Raw genomic sequence first — 15,651 nt, forward strand, 5'->3', positions numbered from 1 at the left:
ACCCAGGGCCTCATACGTGCTAGGCCAGCACTCTACTGCTGAACCACAGTCCCAGCCCAGTTAACTTGTATTCTTGATAATTGTCATTCTGACTGGAGTGAGATGAAATCTCAGTGTAGTTTTAATTGCATTTCTCTAGTTGCTAGAGAAGTTGAACATTAAATGTCTTATATCCTTACTGATTTACTTATTTTATCAGTTACTGAGATTAGATTTGTTAAAATCTTCCCCTGTTATTATGGATCTTCTTTATCTTTTTCTTTCTTTTTCTGTATTAGGTACAAATTTAGGATTATTATATCTTCTTGGTTGAGTTAACCTTTTATTATGAAATGTTGCTTATCATTTTTTTTGTGAAATATCTTGTCTTTAGATCTTTGTAAAATGTTAGTAAAACTTTTTTCTTTTTTTCCAGGGCTGAGGATAGAACTCAGGGCCTTATGCTAGGCAAGCCCTTTACCACTGAACCACACCCACAGACTAACAACTTTTTGGTTAGGGTTTGCATCTTAAACATTTCTTCCTGCTCAGTCTTTCAATACCCTTATATTTAAAGTATTCCTCTTATAAGTAGCATATAGTTAAGTGTTTTTAATTTAGCCTGTCTTGGTCCTTTTTTTTCTTCAGTATTGGGGATTGAATCCTAATGTACTCTACCTCTGAGCTACACCCTCAGTTCTTTTATTTATTTTATGACAGGATTTCACTGAATTGCCCAGGTCAATCTCCTAAGTAGTTGGGATTATAGGCATGTACTACCACACCTGGCTCAGTCTTGTGGAGTATTTAGTCTACGAACTTTTAATGTAATCACCCACATCTCAGTGTATCATGTTATTATGATTTCATTGTGCAATTTGTTTTCTATAGTCCATATCCCTTTGGAGTCATACACATAGCTAACCCTTCCAGTACTCTGTTACTTCTTGCATTTTCATAGTTCCATGTGGGATTATTTTCTTTCATGCAAGTAGCTCCTTTTGGTGTTTTTAGTATAAATCTGCTGGCAGTACATTTTCTATTTTTGTCTGAAAACATCTTTATTTCATTGCATTTTAAAATTTTAAGCATTTTTTTTTGCAGAGTATAGAGTTATAGATTGGAAGTTATTTTTATTCATAATTCAAATATATCATTGTTTATAGGTCCAATTAGTCTTATTTTTTAATGTGTCTTCCCCCCCCCCCAGACTTTATGATTTTATTTGATTTTCAGCAGTTTTATATCATGTTAGACATTGTTTTCTTTATTCTGCTTAATGTTTGTAGAATTTAAATCATTAGTTGACATTTTTTATCCATTTTGGAAAATTTGGCTACTATCTCTTCAAATAATGTGTTTATCTCATTCTTTCTTCTGTTTCTTTTTGGACTCCCATGGTATGGTTGGTTGGTTTTGTTGTTTCTGTGACCTATATCTTTACTGATTTTTCTAATCCATTTTTTTTCATATTTGTTTTAATCAGGTTATAAACTTTTATCTGTTTCGTTTCCTTTATCACTTTTTCTTACTATTTAGTTGGCTTTTACCTCTATTAAATTCCTTATTTCTGTTACTGTATTTTTTTGTTCTAAGATTACCATCTGATTTATATGTAAGATTTTTAAAATTTTATACACACACACATGGTTAGAGATTCCAGCTCTTTGATATGTGTTCTCCATCTTTTAACATGTTTTATTGGCTGTACCTGGTAACTCAGATAGCAGCATCCCTTAAATCTGTTTCTGTTATCTTCTTTTTCCTCATGATTTTCAGTCATCTGTTTCTCTTTTTCCAGTATCCCTGGCAATATTTTGATTGAGTTTTTTTCTGGCAGGCAGATAGCCTATGGATAGATCACCTTGATCTAGTTGAGGTCTAGTTTCCGTTTGCCCTTCCTCTTAGGATGTAGCCCTTTTCTAGGGCCCTCGATTGAAAGTTTGAGAGTGTTTTGGGGACACGTCTACCAAAGCCCCTTTTCCTTGGCAGGCCTTAAACTCCAACCTCTGTTCTGTCAAAAATCTCTGCTTAGCAACTTCTTTTCATGTAGTCTCTTAGTTCCAAGTCACATGTGCACTGTTCAGGAATTAGCAAGTGCCAAGAGGGCAAATTGCATGCAGAATGTAGGACTCCTTCTCTGTGGACTCTTGGCCCATAGAAAGGCTGCTTTGGTGACACTGGTTTCCAGTCTTTGTTCTCCCTATACTGAAACTGCCATGAAATGTAAAATGTAGCCTATAGCTTCCTGTCCAGGCCTTGTACCTTGAGATACAAATAAGCAAATTGTCTGAAAGGAAACGCTGCAGAGAGAGCCAGATAACTTCATAGCATTTATCTTTACTCCTCAATCCTGGCTGTTTGGATTGTACCCTAATGCCTTCAGACTATCTTTCAGTTTCCTTGCTTGCTTATTTATATTTGCTATTTTATTCAGCTTGCATAGTTCTCAGAGGGAATTTCAGCCTTATACCTTCTGCTGGGCTGTGCCTAGAAGTGCAAGTCTTGAAATCCTGCATTTGAAATCTTGCAGCCTCAGAACAGCTTTCCTGGCTTAGCCTCTTCACAGCCATCTGTTTTGCCCACCCAGTTCTCATCCTAGATGTTCCTCACACCCTTCCTGCTGCCCCCCCCCCCCCCCCCCCCGCCCAGTCTTCTTCATTTCCACCCAAACTCTAACTATTCTTTAGCTAGTAGTTTCTACTCTTCTAGGACACCATGACCCACAGATTCTACTTCTGTGAATTCACAGCACCAATTGAGTGGCCACAGTCTTGATGCTTTACATAATAGGAAATACTCTGCATTTTGCTTTTATCCAGTTAGGTGAGGGCAGGGACCTTGTGGTAATACCCTTCACTATCCAATTTGATTTGCTGCATATCTTGCAGGATAAAGCATCTTTTGCCAACATAGAACCTGACCAAACAGCAGAGATCAGTGAGCAAGATGTTTTGGAAAGAAACCAGGAAACCATGAAAGCCATTCTGCAAGCATATCATTTTACAGGTATAATATTTCCTGGGCTGAACTCATCCTGGGTCCCTGTCTCTAGTGAATTAGGGTGCTACATGTGTTTTAATCCTGGACTAGTTCCTGAGAATTTGTTTTGTAGTCCCTTCTTGCATCATACACACACATAGAAAGCTGGCGTGTTGTTTAACACGCATGTTTACCTGTAAGATTGGTTTCTTTGTACAGATTGAGACCATTCATTTTAGCAAGTCATCATGTGCCAGACCCTATACTTGAATTTTCTTTACTGTTGGCCTGTTTTGTGCTGTTGGTCGTGATAATTTGAATTCCTTATATCTCTGTTTCAGCATAGATGGGGATTTATTCTCCCATTTATGATACAAGAGGATTGTGGGAAGAATGGGGTTATCACAAATTATTTGACACTCATGAAAAAAAGAAAAGGTAACGTGGGTATATAGCTCAGTGAGACAGCTCTTGCCTAGCATGTTCAAGGTCCTGGGTTTTTTCCCTAGTATTATAAAAAAAAAAAAAAGAAAGAAAGAAAGAAAAAGAAAATTTCCAGAAATTTTCCTGAATAGTTTGATATTTAGTGTGTCTTTTTTCTTTTTCTTTTTTTTTTTTTGTGTGTGGTAATGGAGATTGAACCTGGGGCACTGAGTTGCCCAGGCTGGCTTTGAACATTCAGGATTCTCCTGCCTTAGTCTCCCCAGTTGCCGGAATTATAGGCATGCACCCTCACACCTGGCTAGGGTGTCTTTTCCTTCCCACTCTTCCATGATTTTTACAACTCAGTCTTAATATGAGCCAGAATCAAGGGGAGGAGCTGCTGATATTTATTCATTCAAGAAGCATTTGGGAACATATGCCAGGCTTATGCAAGCTACCAATATGCTCATATGAATAAGGTACTACTTTTGCCAGCATCTGTTGATTGGTATCGCTTTATGTTTGCTTCAGGGCTCAGTGGAAAAGTGACCAGCCGTGGAGCCTGTGTCTGTATCAGCACTGCTTTTGAGGGGAACCTACTAGATTCCTATTTTGTGGACCTTGTCATACAGAAGCCACTCCGAATCCATCATCATTCCATCCCAGTATTCATTCCTTTAGAGAAAATTGCTGCAAAATACTTACAGACTGATATTCAGCAGTTCCTGTTCAGTCTGTGTGAATACCTAAACGCTTATTCTGGGAGGAAGTACCAGGCAGATCAACTTCAGGTATTTGTCTAGGATCCTATATACTTCATTTTATGGACTGAGATAAATTGAAAAGGAAAACAAAAGGACAAGTTCTCTTTTGTATTTTAAATATTTCTTAACTCCGAGCCAGAAGTTTGTTCATTACCTTTCTGATACTTAAAAATATACAAGCTAGGGCTGGGGCTGTAGCTCAGTGGCAGAGTGCTTGCCTAGCATACGTGAGGCACTGGATTCGATTCTCAGCACTGCATATAAATAAATGAATAAAATAAAGTTCCATCAACAACTAAAAAATTTTAAGAAAAAAAATGTACAAGCTATTTTTCACCCCTTTTTTCTTACTCTCTTAAAACTTGGTTGATGATGCACTCTGGTGGTGGTTCTCAAACTTTTTAACACAAGATAGTGGAAATGATTGCTGTACTTTTAATTCAGCCAGAATTTGCAGAGTACCTGACTGAGCCTTGAATATAGATGCATAATACCATAGAGGAATGCGATCCATCTTCCCCTGAGTTCTGGCCTATCTTCTAAGAATGGCAGTTGAGCTAAGTTTGAGGTGAAAAACAGATGGGAAATGGATGCAAATAGGGAATAGGTGACTCTTTTAAACTTTGCATTTCCCCCACCTATGCATTTGGAATGAGTCTGAAACTCTCACTTGTCAGTTAAACTTAACTTGATATGTGAATGTAGACATGAAATGTCTTAACCAAATACAGTAATGTCAGTGAAATTCTTGGCAGAAATGGTATCTCCTCTTCACTCACAGCCATAGTCATTTACTTAGAAAGTGCTTCCTGTGGGCCTTGCACACTTGCAAGGCTGCCACAGTCTCTCAGTGATTTTTTTTTTTTTAATGACAGGCATCCTAGGCTGGTCTCAAACTTGTGTCGGTCTTAAGTGATATTTCTGCCTCAGCCTCCTGAGTAGCTGAGTAGCTGGGAGTAACTGTACTTGGCTTATTTATCTTATGTATGTCTTTCATTAGTCTTTTTTTTTTTTTAAGCATTTTTCTGTTCATTTATTTTTCTGAAATTTAATGAATGGGCCCTCTTTTGGTAGATACCTTTGAGGCATCACAACTGCCTGTGGAGCAGCAATCCTCATACACTTGCTTTGTTCCTCGCCTTACTAGAGTGACTTCGCAGCCCTTCTGACTGGGCCCTTGCAGAGAAACTCCCTGTGCAACTTGCTGTCATTTACTTATAAAGTGGATCTGGGGGATCAGTCCTTCCCATTTTGTGCCAGATTGCTATATAAGGACCTCACGAGAACACTTCCAACTGATGTCACCGTTACATATCAAGGTATGAGGAAAGATGTCTCACTGAAGAAATATAATATGCTGAGGTTTATTCAAGTTGATACAGGTAGAATACATTAAGTGGACCCCTTGAGACATTTTCTTCTGTTTGCATACTATAAATTTACTCAGTAAGATACAAAGAATGTTTTGTTTTTATCATTTTTTTCCTTTCTGCTTTGAAAATGGCATATATAATTATACTAGTTTTCCTCCTCCTTGCCACACCGAACGCAGCCCATGTTCTTATTTTCATGGGAGACCCCCTTGAAGAAAGACTGAATCATAGGGTCATCTATGGTGAATGGAGCCAAAAGACTCATTTTACTGTGAAGCCAATTAGGTGTGACAAGTCAGTATACACTTGACTCTCTAGAGTATTCTTTAAATCAGAATTTTTTTAGCGCTGGCCATAAGAAACTGTGTGTGTGTGTGTGAGCTTATACCAGTTGAATGTACCATAACAATGTGACATAGGCAATAATGAAAAATTGTGTAAAATGTATTTAGGAAGCAGAGAGTTTGAAAGTGCCATGAGTTTCACACCATAGGTTTTATTTCTGTGGGCAGAGTCTGTTTTAAATCTCTGGTCTCAAAATTACATTGGCTCAATAGGAGGCAGACTCTCTCAGCTCCCAACCCAAAAAAGGTACATAGGTTCAGAGTAGTAGTAATCCAGGTTGTGATCTAGTTGCAACTAGATGAGATTGATATAATCTCTTTTCTTAGGAGTGGAAGCATTGTCCACTTCATGGGAAGAGCAGAGAGCATCTCATGAAACTCTATTCTGTACGAAGCCCCTGCATCAAGTGTTTGCTTCATTTTCAAGAGGAGGAGAAAAGCTGGATTTGAGTCTGACCTAAAATATTGTTTCCAATGGGAACACATTTGATGTGTAGTCCTAGAACTGAAAATTGAAAGGCTCTCACACTTTGCTGGGGGACCATCCTAACTCTAAGAATAGGCACCTGCTTCTTCATCAGAATGACAAGGAACAAGTTTGAGTCCCGTAGGCACTGGAATTCTTGGACAATTCTCCATGATTAATCACCCATTATGCTCAGGATCATCTCTTCTTCTGAGGTATTAATTGATTTAATCATATATTTTAGCCTCAAGACCTTTTTGTGGGGTAATAGGACATATTTTGTGAAAGACTAGGGAACATTTCGATCTTTTGTGGGAGCTTCAAGTAATTTTTGCCCTCATTTTCCTAAGACTTTGAAAAGAAAGTTCTTAGGACACTCTAGATATGGAATACATCATATAGTTAAGAAGGGAAGTGTGTTCAATCTTTGATTTGGAACAGTGGTCACAGTTTTATAAGGAATATGATGTGCCAGAGTACTATAGATAAAATAATTGGGGTTTCGTGTCTAATATTTTGTTTCTTAAAGCATTTTAGTAGAGAGCTGAATGCATAATCACTGTGGGGGGAAAAAAAAAACTGTTGGAAATCTTGTAAATGGAAATGGACCCTCCTTTTTCATGTCTTCCTTCTCCTCCTAGAAACTCCAGGCCCCAGCTGCGCAGTCTCACTCTCCATCTTCAGGGCCTTTCAGTGTGTTGTTTCTCTCTGTAACCGTGGGCCTCTGATGTGCTGGTACTTAACTTTTTCCTGGCTTAGGGCCAGTCGATAGCTGTGGAAACCTGAGTCTGGCTGATCAGGGTCTCCCATCTCAGTTCTTATCCCTCCTTTGCCCAGTTACAGATAGTAGGCGTTACTTCCTGAGGCCCAGAGCTATAGTCAGGCTTCACTCTGAAATGGCCGCTTCTTAGAACCTCATGAACGTGAGACACCTCTGTGTGTTTAAGAATAAAAGAGGGGCTCGGGTTGTGCCTCCACGGCAGAGCACTTGGCCTAGCCCATGTGAGGCACTGCGTTCAATCCTCAGCACCATATAAAAATAAATAAAGGTATTGTGTTCATCTACAACTAAAAATTTAAAAACAAAACAAAAAACCACAGAGATGTTTCTGTTCAAGCTCTTCTAAGCATTTGGTTGGGCTGGCAAAGCAAGCCACTTAGCAGGGTGCATTAACAGAATGTCCACAATGATTCCATTCAAGTTGAGTAAAGCTTTTAATAAAACAGTCTTGTTCTTTATCAATACCTGTAAATTCTCTTTTAAAGCAGTAGCAAAGGCGACTGTAGCAAGAGCTCAAAAGGCAAGGCAATATTGGAAAGTATTTTTTAACAGATTAAAAATATAAATGTAGAAGATCTGTTTATATATTTTTCTTTCAGAAATAACCCCCCTCCCCCCACCAGGTGAAAGGAAATATTGCACTTTCTGCTCTCATAACTAAGGTGATGGGGGTTCCAGAAGAACCTTTCAAGATTACCAGGAACATCAGGACAAGGGCCATTTAACCTAACTGGGACCATATGAAGAAAGTCAGGTCTCCGTGGGAGCTCTCTTCACAATGAAAGCACTGTTGTCAGGTTCCAGCAGAAGTGGAGCATTCTCCAGCAGTATTTAACTCTGCCAAGCCCTACTCTTTTTAGCAAAGCTCCTATACCTGTGCTCCCAGCCCAGTGGCAAAGGCAGCTTCGTTCCACCTCTGCTGAATTCTTACTCACAGTGGCCATGGCCTCTCTGGGGGAAGAAGGGCTGAGTTGGAACTAGGGCTCTGGAAGGACTCTCCGAGTATTACGCCTAAGACTCCTACTCTGGGGAAGCTACAGGCACACTGAAGAATAGTATGGCCACCCTCAGAGCTGACATATCCACAGACAAGTGAAGGCTTAACATTTTAAACTTAAAGTCTATGGGAGTGTGCACTTCAGTAATTCAGGAACATCAGGACGTGGTCATTGCCCTTTCCCAAGGCCTTTCTTCAATTCCAAAAGAAAGAAATTCTCCCTTTCCATGTGGGCTGTCATGGGAGCAGAGTCCATTCAGGAGTTGTCCACTACCTGGTGGGGCAGTGTAACAGAGGAGCCATTGGGGAAGGCAGCTGGCTTATCCTTCCCCTTCAAGAAAAAGGTCAGAAGCTCGCCCTTCCCTTTCACAAAGATGGGACCTCGTCTCACAAAGCGGAAGCCGTACTCTCGGAGGATGACCTGTGTTTCTTCTACTACCTGCACATGAAGGAGAAAGTAAGAGAGCTTGGGGTTAGAGAGGGAGCCTAGACTGTGCTGGGTTTAGAGTCTTGGGCTGAAAATGGATCCACACGTACTATCTATACTCATGTGACCATTAGGTCCCAGTCAGTGATCAATGTTTTACCCCAGAGAGCTCCAGGTGAGACCCGTGGAACTCGGGGCAACTGGTCCAAAGCCCTTCTCTCTAAGACAGCCGTAGTCCTCTCTTCCAGTAGGACAGCCACAGGTCACCCATGTAGCAGACTACAGTCTGGGAACTTGTAACTCCTACTCTGTTCTCTGGGCTCCCAGTTCATGGAGCTTTTCTTGCAGACCCAGGTGACAGACATCAGTATTGCCTCGGGGGAAGTTGCTATCAGCACCAAATATCAGTTCATACCAGAGCACAAGCTCTTCTCAACTCAAACAGACCTATTTGTTGCAAGTGGACTGAACCATTTTCTTCCTTCTCTTGAGGCTTTAAAGGCCTCTCTTCCCATGCATGACCTTCACCTCACAGCTTTGCCAGCTTAGCATTCTGGGCCAGCGACAGAAGGCAGTGGTGCAGAGCAGAGCATTCCCTGGCTGTTTTTCTCCTATTCCCTGCACCTGAGCATGCTGAACATACCTGAATGTTGCCCATGACCCCTGTGGACTCCATCCTGCTGGCCACATTGACTGTGTTGCCCCATATGTCATAGTGTGGTTTCCGGGCTCCAATGACCCCAGCCAGAACCCCTCCTTTGTTCATGCCTGGAGTAGGAGGCATAAAGTTCAGCACAGCCACATGCCAAGCTTGGCATTATCCTCCCTCAGAAGCCACCAGTTCCTGTTTTATAAAAATTTTTACCTGACTCCCACCACAAAAGCTCTTGAACGTGTAATACCTTGTATTGTTGAAGTCATCTTTAAGCTACTAGAAGACAGAACCATGTCTCCTATTTATCCTGTCCTCACCAAGTCCATGGCAAATGTTAACTATCCCCAATATGCCAAATGATCTAATCAGTGCAGTACTGGCCAGCTTCTAACATAGCTAGTACTTCAGGGCTCTGCCACTTCATCCAGGAGTGAGACCCTCTCAGTAGGGAATGGCATGTGACATTAACTCCTTTCAAAAGACAATCCACTCTGAGGAGGAGAGTCCTTAGCAGTCTCAGAAACACCCTAAAAGTTAAGACAACAGACCCACTTCCTGGGCATGTCAGAAGGAATGCTGGATTATGAGTATGTCATAAGGACAGGTCTAGCTCAACCATTTCATCGTTCAGGTTTTCTTTTTTTTAAAAAAATATTTATTTTTTAGTTGTAGTTGGACTCAATATCTTTATTTTTATGTGGTGCTAAGGATCAAACCCAGGGCCTCGCATGTGCTAGGCGAGCGCTCTACCGCTGAGCCACAACCTCAGCCCTCATTCAGGTTTTCAATTTGAAGAGACTGGGCTAAAGATCCTTCAAATCCTCTCTAGCTCTGTGAGTCTGTGACCTCCCCACCCTAACTGCTTTTGGTCTTCCTGAGCCTCTGGTATTTTTCTGCTGATATCCCCAGCACCAGACAGCCAGGGCAGGTGAGCTGGATCCCTTACCTATGCGCAGCATGAAGTTGTTGAAGGACTGATTATTGATGTTTGTAAGTGTATCCTTCATGGCTAGTGCAAAGTCGGCCAGGTCAGCCAGGTGCTGCCAGCGCTCCTTGTCTGACTTTTCCTCCTGTGACAAGCAGTGGTGAAAGCGTCAGGAGCCACCCAGGCTCTCACTGGAGCAGCCTGCTCTCCTGCTTCCTTCCTATAGCAGCATTTACAAGGGAAGAGGTCTCTACATCTACTTGTTGGTGGCCTTTCCTTCGTCCTGGAGTCTGCTGCAGCATACTGCTATGTCAAGAGTTCATACAGATTCCTCTAGCATTATCCTCCCTCAGAAGCCACCAGTTCACTAGGACAAGACTGGCCATGGTGATGGGGGAGACAGACTCTACCCAACTCAGTTGCTTCCGTCATCTACCTGATCGTGACACAGATCTCCACCACCCTAAGCCTGGTCTTCAGATCTCCACCACCCTAAGCCTGGTCTTCAGGTTTTGGGTTTTTTTTTTTTTGGGTACTGGGGATTGAACTCATGGGCACTCAACCACTGAGCCACATCCCCAGCCCTATTTTGTATTTCATTGAGAGACAGGGTCTCACTGAGTTGCTTAGCGCCTCACCATTGCTGAGGCTGCCTTTGAACTTGCAATTCTCCTGCCTCAGCCTCCAAGCTATTGGGATTATAGGCATGTGCCACCATGCCCAGCTTTTGTGTAGTGATTTTTGTCTGGATTCCTCAACTAGATTATAAATACTTTAGGATGATGACCTACCTTCCACCTGCTTTGTTAATCTCAACCAGAAAGTAGAGGTGGCAGTAGTACTGACACGGTTGTAAAGGTAGAACAGGGTGATGTTTTAAGGACAGTGCCTGACACAAGGGTTCTACAAGTCTGTATTAGCTTAGCAGAGAGCAGGCAGATAGCAGCCAGTGAGTTCCCAGATCTTCCTTTTAAAGTTTCCATTGTTACAGAATTGCACAGGTCGCTCCTGCTCCCCATTTATTATGAAAATATGTATCCTAAAGGGGGCATGGTCGCGATGTGCACAAACTGCCTTAGGCATACGCTGTAGAACTGTAATGGGGATTTGTGTGTGTTCTTTTTCTTGGCTTTCTCAGTAAACTCTCTTATATCTGCACTGCATGTGCAGTATGTGTCTGGGAACCCTTTGTACAACAGTACTCGGTAACTTTTTGTTATACTTCTCATTTCCTACATGCTGGGTCTGTTTTCCCCGGGTAGAAGCCTTGTCTCCTCTCTAGACAGTTACCTACCTAACAAGCTTATTTACCTTATTGGAGCTGGAAAAGCCATTAGTGTTGACATCTGGGGTGACTCCTGAAGCTGCCATATAGGTGCTGCCAATGGTTTTGATCTTGGTGATGACCCGGAATTTGGGATTGTCAAGGAGCTGTGGCCAGGTTTAAGGAAAAAGAATTGTCAGTAGAGTCAAGGGAGATGAATGAACCAACTAACAGGCTCCCATTTACAAGACCCACAAAGCATTCAGGAGATGCCAAAGTGCACACTTAGCAAACTACCTGACTTTCTGAGCCTCAGTTTCCACAATCCTAACGCTGAGATAAAATTACCAGTCTCCTAGGGTATTTGAGCATGTATATAAAAGGATTTTCCCTGGTGTACAAGTTACTCAATAAATGTTTACTGAATGTGAGTGTGAGGGAAGAATCAGGAGCCTCAGGATTGGCTAGTCCTTATTTCTCAGGCTCCCATCTAACCCCTGAGACCCAGCAGTTCCAAATAGTTGCAGAAGTCCTTGTGGGAAAGGGTTGGTCTGGGAAAATGTAGCCAGGCTAGGTTAATTCAGTTCTCTGTCCTGGGATGGGCTAGCTCTGACTGAAGTGGGCAGGAAGGCACTCACTGAATCGAAATCGGAGATGATCTCGTTGAGGAAGCGCAGACACTCGATACCACCATTATTGATGCTCTCTTCAGTATAGAAGTCAGCAAAGTTGGGCAGGGAGGCGAACATAACTCCAATCTCATCATAAGACTGGCTGTATAACTCCTAAAAGGAGACAGGGTCCAAGAGCTCAAAGGATGGCTGCCCAATGGGGTGATGTGCTAAGAAAACAAATCTGTCTTCTCCTACACACAGTGTACACTCAACTTTTTGAACTCAGACATCTCTCCAGTTATCCTAACTTGGTTGGAAAATAGCTCATCACAATTTTGAATAAATGAAAAATAGTTTTCCTGGCTCCTGTAACAGCCTAGCTGTGAGAAAGAGGGTTTTGTGGAAATGGGAACCACTCTGTTTTCATAAGATCACAACAACAGAAAGCAGGAGTCTGGCCAGGCCTTGTCTTCTGAAATGGGGCCTCAGAGATGTGACCTACATGCACAATTTCTACAATAGTGCCCTTTATAAGAGGCCTAGGAAACGCTTTTGTGTTGATATTGTTGCTGGTCAGGCTCAATTCCACCTGAGACCCAAACCACCATGAGAAGACCTGCGCCCAGAGGGCTCCCTGGAAGGAAGAGCACATGGCCTCCAGACCATGTTCTCACCTCATCTCTCTTCTTAGAACCCAGAAAATGGCGAGCGACATGCTCAGGCAACATGTTGGTGACCAAGGCCTCGTTCCAGCGTCGCATCTCGTAGACACGTTCCTTTTGGTCATGGACTTCAATCTTCCACAGGAACAGTGTCCGTGCCAGTTTTTCCACCTATAGAAACAGATAGGCAAGATATGTGCTCTAAAAGCTAGCTAGGTGATGGAAAGATAAAGAGTGGGGCCTCAATGGAGGGGTTCCCTTGGGAAAAATGAAGGAAGACGGCTAAGTGGTAAAGGACGTAGGCCCTGAGAGGACTCACATAATCAAAAAGGCTGTCCCACAACTGAAGTATGGATCCTGGCCTCTTTGATTATAGCCGAGATCCAAGAGGCCTTTCCTATGTGTGGGGCCTCTTGAGACCTAATTTTAGCTGCAGGTTTGTCATAGGCAGGTGGAGGTGGGAGGGTTGGGGGAAATCTCCCAGCTCAGGGTGTAGTCCCCTTTTCCAGAAGCTCCACTTGGCTGAGAAGTGGCTTAGGAAGACTGTCCTTTCCTTGGCAAACCACTGGCGACACCTAAGCTAACATGGATTCCTTGTGTGGATATCTCCCTGCCCTGTCTTCCTTCCTTCCTTTTTATTTCATCCTTTTAACCCCAAACTTCATGAGATCCCTTTCCTTTCTCTTCTGGCTCTGTGATCAGTGCATTAGTGACCCCCTCCCCTTGCCACATGCCAGGGTGAATACAGAAACTGAGTCCCAGCCTAGGGACTGGACCTTATCCAGGCCTTTGTGTTAGCACGTCACCCTTCCCCAACCCCCATGCTCCTTTAACTTCTGGAGGAGGTCAGAAGAAGTAAAGAACTGTTCTCCTTGTATTGCTGAGGAAGAAACCAGAATAGGGAAAAGGCAGTGGCTTGCCAAGGGCCACAGGTAAGGCTGGGTCTAGGAAGGGTTCTAGGATCCTGGAACTGCCTTTTGGGAGGCTCTGATGGGTTTGGGCCAGTAGGACAGAGTGTGTAGGTACTCACGTGGCGGGAGAAGTAGTAAAAGCTCAACATCATGATGATGATCATCACTGTCATTGAGTACTTAGAAGGCACCAGCGGCAGCCTGCCAGGCATACAGAATACAACTGAAAGCACCCATGCTGCCTTCCTGTAAGGAATTTGCGTTCCCTCTACCTGGGTTTTATTGGTTCCTGTCATCCTGAGCCTTGGAAGTTACCCCCACCACTATACTCCTTTACATGAAGTCCTTACCTCCTGAGGCAGCAGAACTTCCCTAGGCCATTGGACTTAGTCAGCCAGGGCCTTGCTACACTGGGTGTTTACATCAGGGCTACTCCCCAGAGAGTACCTTACTGATCACAGAAGCTGTTAGAACCATGTAAGGAGTCTGGAGAAGGGAAGAGACTAATATCACAGCAGTGGGACCAGGGCCCAATCTTACCATGGCTTTTTCTAACTTTCATCCTTGTTTTTGTGTGGCACTATATTTAATTTCCATTATTGAACGGTATTCTACTGTATGAAGACACAATACAACTTATGTGCCTTTGAAAGGTTGAGATCCCAGGATACTGGCTTCTTATATTCCCTGTCTCTAGAAGAAGGACCACAGATGCAGAGACCAAGGAGGGGAACACAGTAGCACTTACCTGTCAGTGCCATTGAGCCCAGGGGTAGAAAATACCTGCATCTTCTCTAAGGCCACCAAAGGAAAGCTGTGAGGCAGATAAGAGCACATTCAGGCTGCATCTTTGAACAACAGGTTGATGCCCAGCCAAACACTGAGGTATCCCAGTCTTCAATCAAGATGGAGAGGACTTGTTCCCAGATCATAGCCAGCCAGTGACATGTCTGAGAAACCACAAACCCTGGTTCCCATATAAGCCTTTGATGGGCCCCAGAGGCAGAATGCCACCTCAGTGCAGGCCCATGACCTTGAAATGGAGACTTGGGGTAGAAGGAAGGAGACCATGCAGATACCCAATCAAGCTTCATCTTACTCATGTTCCTGAAAGCGTTTGTGGTCGTATTCATCAAAGATGGGGCACCAGGCATAGAGGTTGATGGCGGCCACTGCACCCGTGACGAGCAGCATGAGTGTGAGCTTCACCATATGGCTGACCTGCACCAGCATGATGGTGGCGATGAGGGATAGCACGGCAATGTAGTTGTAATACTTGGGGTTCTCCAGGCAGCCTCCCTCCAGCTCCATCCCTGCAGTTCCGTTGTAGGGTCCGGTGTAGTACTGGAGACAGCTAAGCTAGAGGCCAGGGTGATCAGGAGGGAAACAGGTGTACAAGGGAACAGCAGACACTGGTTAGAGAGGGCTATACCATGGCAGTGACCATTTAGCTGCCTCCTGCACCTCCCTCAGAGAAGGATGGGGAAAGTAACCAGGGAATAATACAAAATTATTATTTGCTAAGAGTTTTACCATGTATCTCATTTGATGTTCAGAAAAACTCACTTGTGTTTTTAGTACTGTCCCTATTGCATAGAAAGCTTAGAGGCTAGACTTGGGCAAAGCTGCATAATTAGCAAGCAATAAAGTGAACCAGGAGCCAGGTCCTTAGGCTTCCAATCCAGCATGTTCTTCAAACCACACTGTCACTACAGGAGGGGCTATGACCAGTCGGCCTCTACTACCACTTCCCTATGGTGACAGCAAATCTCTGCCCAAACTGCCCTCTAGATCACTACCTTTGCTGGATTCACTGCTGTGCAGATGTGATCAACAGAAAGTATAGCCATCAACTGGAGGAAAAAAAAAAGTGTGATTGTGTGTGTGTGTGTGTAACTTCCAGCTTATCTGGCTTCAGGCAAGGTCTTGGCATATAATTCTAGCACATGCGGTATTATCACCTCAACCCATTTGTTTTTACCCCACCAAGCAGTGATCTCCAGATATTCTGCAGGGCATCCGTGACCCTGTTAAACTGTAGGCCCCAGATGTGGGCACCAGCCTCAGGTGCATTCTAACATGCA

General features: G+C 43.2%; 2 protein-coding genes across 6 annotated transcripts in view; one reads left to right on the plus strand and one right to left on the minus strand.

Annotated features, from left to right (window-relative positions):
- Positions 1-15,651, plus strand: part of Cenpo (centromere protein O) — a 29,571-nt gene that overhangs the window by 9,998 nt on the left and 3,922 nt on the right. Inside the window, exons 4-7 of one of the 2 annotated variants that reach the window (XM_027933340.3) lie at positions 2,871-2,988; positions 3,916-4,175; positions 5,296-5,467; positions 6,193-7,570. In XM_027933340.3, coding sequence (XP_027789141.1) covers positions 2,871-2,988; positions 3,916-4,175; positions 5,296-5,467; positions 6,193-6,326 — 684 coding nt within the window. In that variant the 3' untranslated portion in view covers positions 6,327-7,570. Of the gene's footprint in view, positions 1-2,870; positions 2,989-3,915; positions 4,176-5,295; positions 5,468-6,192; positions 7,571-15,651 lie in introns of those variants that run through there. The other variant, XM_027933338.3, reaches the window with a different exon arrangement.
- Adcy3 (adenylate cyclase 3) overlaps positions 7,528-15,651 on the minus strand; it is an 84,924-nt gene continuing 76,800 nt past the window's right edge. For all 4 annotated transcript variants that reach the window (XM_071601394.1, XM_071601393.1, XM_027933337.2 and 1 more), the window contains 9 exons: positions 14,667-14,926; positions 14,316-14,381; positions 13,687-13,768; positions 12,669-12,827; positions 12,019-12,165; positions 11,428-11,547; positions 10,138-10,261; positions 9,180-9,304; positions 7,528-8,548 (listed from right to left, as the gene is read on the minus strand). In XM_071601394.1, coding sequence (XP_071457495.1) covers positions 8,366-8,548; positions 9,180-9,304; positions 10,138-10,261; positions 11,428-11,547; positions 12,019-12,165; positions 12,669-12,827; positions 13,687-13,768; positions 14,316-14,381; positions 14,667-14,926 — 1,266 coding nt within the window. In that variant the 3' untranslated portion in view covers positions 7,528-8,365. The remainder of the gene's footprint in view (positions 8,549-9,179; positions 9,305-10,137; positions 10,262-11,427; positions 11,548-12,018; positions 12,166-12,668; positions 12,828-13,686; positions 13,769-14,315; positions 14,382-14,666; positions 14,927-15,651) is intronic.

The sequence above is a fragment of the Marmota flaviventris genome, chromosome 14 (genome assembly GCF_047511675.1).
Source record: "Marmota flaviventris isolate mMarFla1 chromosome 14, mMarFla1.hap1, whole genome shotgun sequence".
In the NCBI taxonomy this organism is placed as follows: Eukaryota; Metazoa; Chordata; class Mammalia; order Rodentia; family Sciuridae; genus Marmota; species Marmota flaviventris.